At 70.8% G+C, this 2165-nt stretch overlaps 1 protein-coding gene across 1 annotated transcript; it reads right to left on the minus strand.

The window, feature by feature from the left end:
- Positions 1–371: 371 nt before the first annotated feature.
- Positions 372–1797, minus strand: NEUROD2 (neuronal differentiation 2; the record flags this gene model as incomplete). Its single annotated transcript, XM_082603584.1, has 1 exon — positions 372–1797. Exon 1 carries the CDS (start codon positions 1518–1520, stop codon positions 372–374), a length of 1149 nt encoding a protein of 382 aa, XP_082459710.1. The 5' UTR covers positions 1521–1797.
- Between the last annotated feature and the right edge of the window lie 368 nt (positions 1798–2165).

Here is a 2165-nt window from a genome sequence, read left to right on the forward strand (position 1 = left end):
TCAGCTGCCCCCTTACCAAAGCCTTTGGGCCTGCAGGGGGAAAGGGGAAGAGAAAACCTAAGTGCAGGAATTGGGAATTGGTGGGGGGTGGGGGATCTCCAGGGAGTGCCCAAAGAGGGGTCCCTGTAGAAGTACTCCCTGGGAAAGAGGAGGAGGGAACCCCTTGGGGAGAGAGAAGGCAGTCCCCTGGGGGAAGTGAGGCCCCTGGGACGGGCCACCCACAGGTAAGAGGACCGCGCTGCCTAGGAGAGCGGCAGGACCGGCAGCCCGCGCCCCGCGCCGGAGTAGGTGGGGTGCCCCTGCGCTCGGGGGGCCTAGGGGCAGGGGTGCGGGCAAAGGCAAAAGAAAAAGAATGGGGCGGGCGCGAGGTCTCAGTTATGGAAAAACGCATTGAGCTCCTCGTACACGGGGCCCCGGTCGTGGTGAAGGTGCATATCGTAAGACAAGAGATTCTCCGAGTGGACGCCCCCGCGCACAGCCGACGAGCCGAAGACCAGCCCGTGGCCCGTGGGCCGCGAGCCGGGCAGCGCCGAGTAGTGCATAGAGTAATGGTAGCTCTTCTCGTGGTCGGGCGACGAGTCCTGCTTGAGCGAGAAGTTGCCATTGAGACAGAGCGGGGGGCTGAGTGGGCCCTCGTACTCGGAGCTGTTGTAGTCCGGGCTCGCACCGCCGCCGCCAGCCGCCGCGTACAGCGTCTCGTAGGCGGCGCAGTAGCCGTGGGTCCGCAGGGCGTGCGCCGCGCCGCTGCCCAGGCCGCCCGCCGCCTGGCACTGTGCGCCCGCCAGGCGCGAGCACGGGTACGGGTAGGGGTGCATGGCGAATGGGCCACCGGAGCCGTGGAAGCGGCCCGTGCCGTCGGCGCCCTGCTCAGTGAGGAAGTTGCGCGAGTTGAGCTGCAGGCAGCCGGCCACCAGGTTGGTGGTGGGCTGCGACAGGCCCTTGCACAGCGTCTGCACGTAGGACACCAGGTCGGGTCGCTTGCCCGAGCGCAGAATCTCAGAGAGCGCCCAGATGTAGTTCTTGGCGAGGCGCAGCGTCTCGATCTTGGACAGCTTCTGCGTCTTGGAGTAGCAGGGCACCACCTTCCGCAGGTTGTCCAGCGCCGCGTTCAGGTCGTGCATGCGGTTGCGCTCCCGAGCGTTCGCCTTCTGCCGCCGCAGCTTGGAGCGCTCCAGGCGCGCCTTGGTCATCTTGCGCTTCTTGGGCCCGCGCTTCTTGGGCCGCTCGCCCTCTGCCTCGTCCAGCCCTTCCTCTTCCTCCTCTTCCTCCTCCTCCTCGCCCCCCAGCTCGCCTTCCTCCTTGACCTCGGCCAGCGCGGCCTCCGGCACCTCGTCAGCACGGAGAGGGACGGGCTTGGCGGCCCGGGCGGGCCCCGGAGCCCCGGGCCCCGGCGGAGGCGGAGGTGGTGGCGGCGCCTCGCCCTTGTCGCTTCTCGGCTCGTCGTCGTCGCCGTCGCCCCAGCTGGCGAACTTGGGCACGTCCGAGAGGAGACCGGGCTCGCTGAACAGGCGGGTCAGCATGGTGCCTGAGGGCGCCCGGCGGGCGGGAAGAGGAGAGAGCGCAGAGTTAGGGGAGCGCTGGGGTCATCCCGACCCCCGTAACCCGCCTCCACCCCCGAGTCCGGGGCGGGTTCCCGCCCGGGGGGCCCTGGGTGCCCACCTCCTCCGCTTGCCCCACCCCGAGCCAGCCCAGCCCAGCCCAGCCCAGCCCCGCCGCCCGCCCGGGGTCTCGGCACAGGCCCGTTCTCCGGCGCTGGGCCCCGGCTCCACCCCTCGCCTGAACGAGGGGCCGCTCCCCGCGCCGGTCCTCTCCGGGTGTGGTCGGGGACAGAACAGGGGCTTTAGGGAGCAGATCTTTCGCCGGGGGAGGCGGCGCGATCGCCAGGAAGCCTCTTCTCTCCCGGCGGTGGAGGAAGGCTGGGCGGCCGCGGTGGGGCAGCTGCCCCGCTCGGCGGCTCCGGCGGCCCGGGCCCCGCCGCCCGGCTCCCCCGCCCTCCCGTGGCTCTCACCCCCACACTCCCTAATCCAATTTGCAACTTGGCCGCGCGCCGCCCTCGGCTCGGCCCCCACCCCCGCAGCCCCAGTTCCAGAGGCGGGAGGATCGTCTCCTCCAGCCGGGCGTCCCCAGCTCCCGGAGCCGGCTCGGGGCGGCGAGGGCTGAGAAAG

Source organism: Mesoplodon mirus (assembly GCF_964341445.2).
Source record: "Mesoplodon mirus genome assembly, chromosome: 18".
Classification (NCBI taxonomy): domain Eukaryota; kingdom Metazoa; phylum Chordata; class Mammalia; order Artiodactyla; family Ziphiidae; genus Mesoplodon; species Mesoplodon mirus.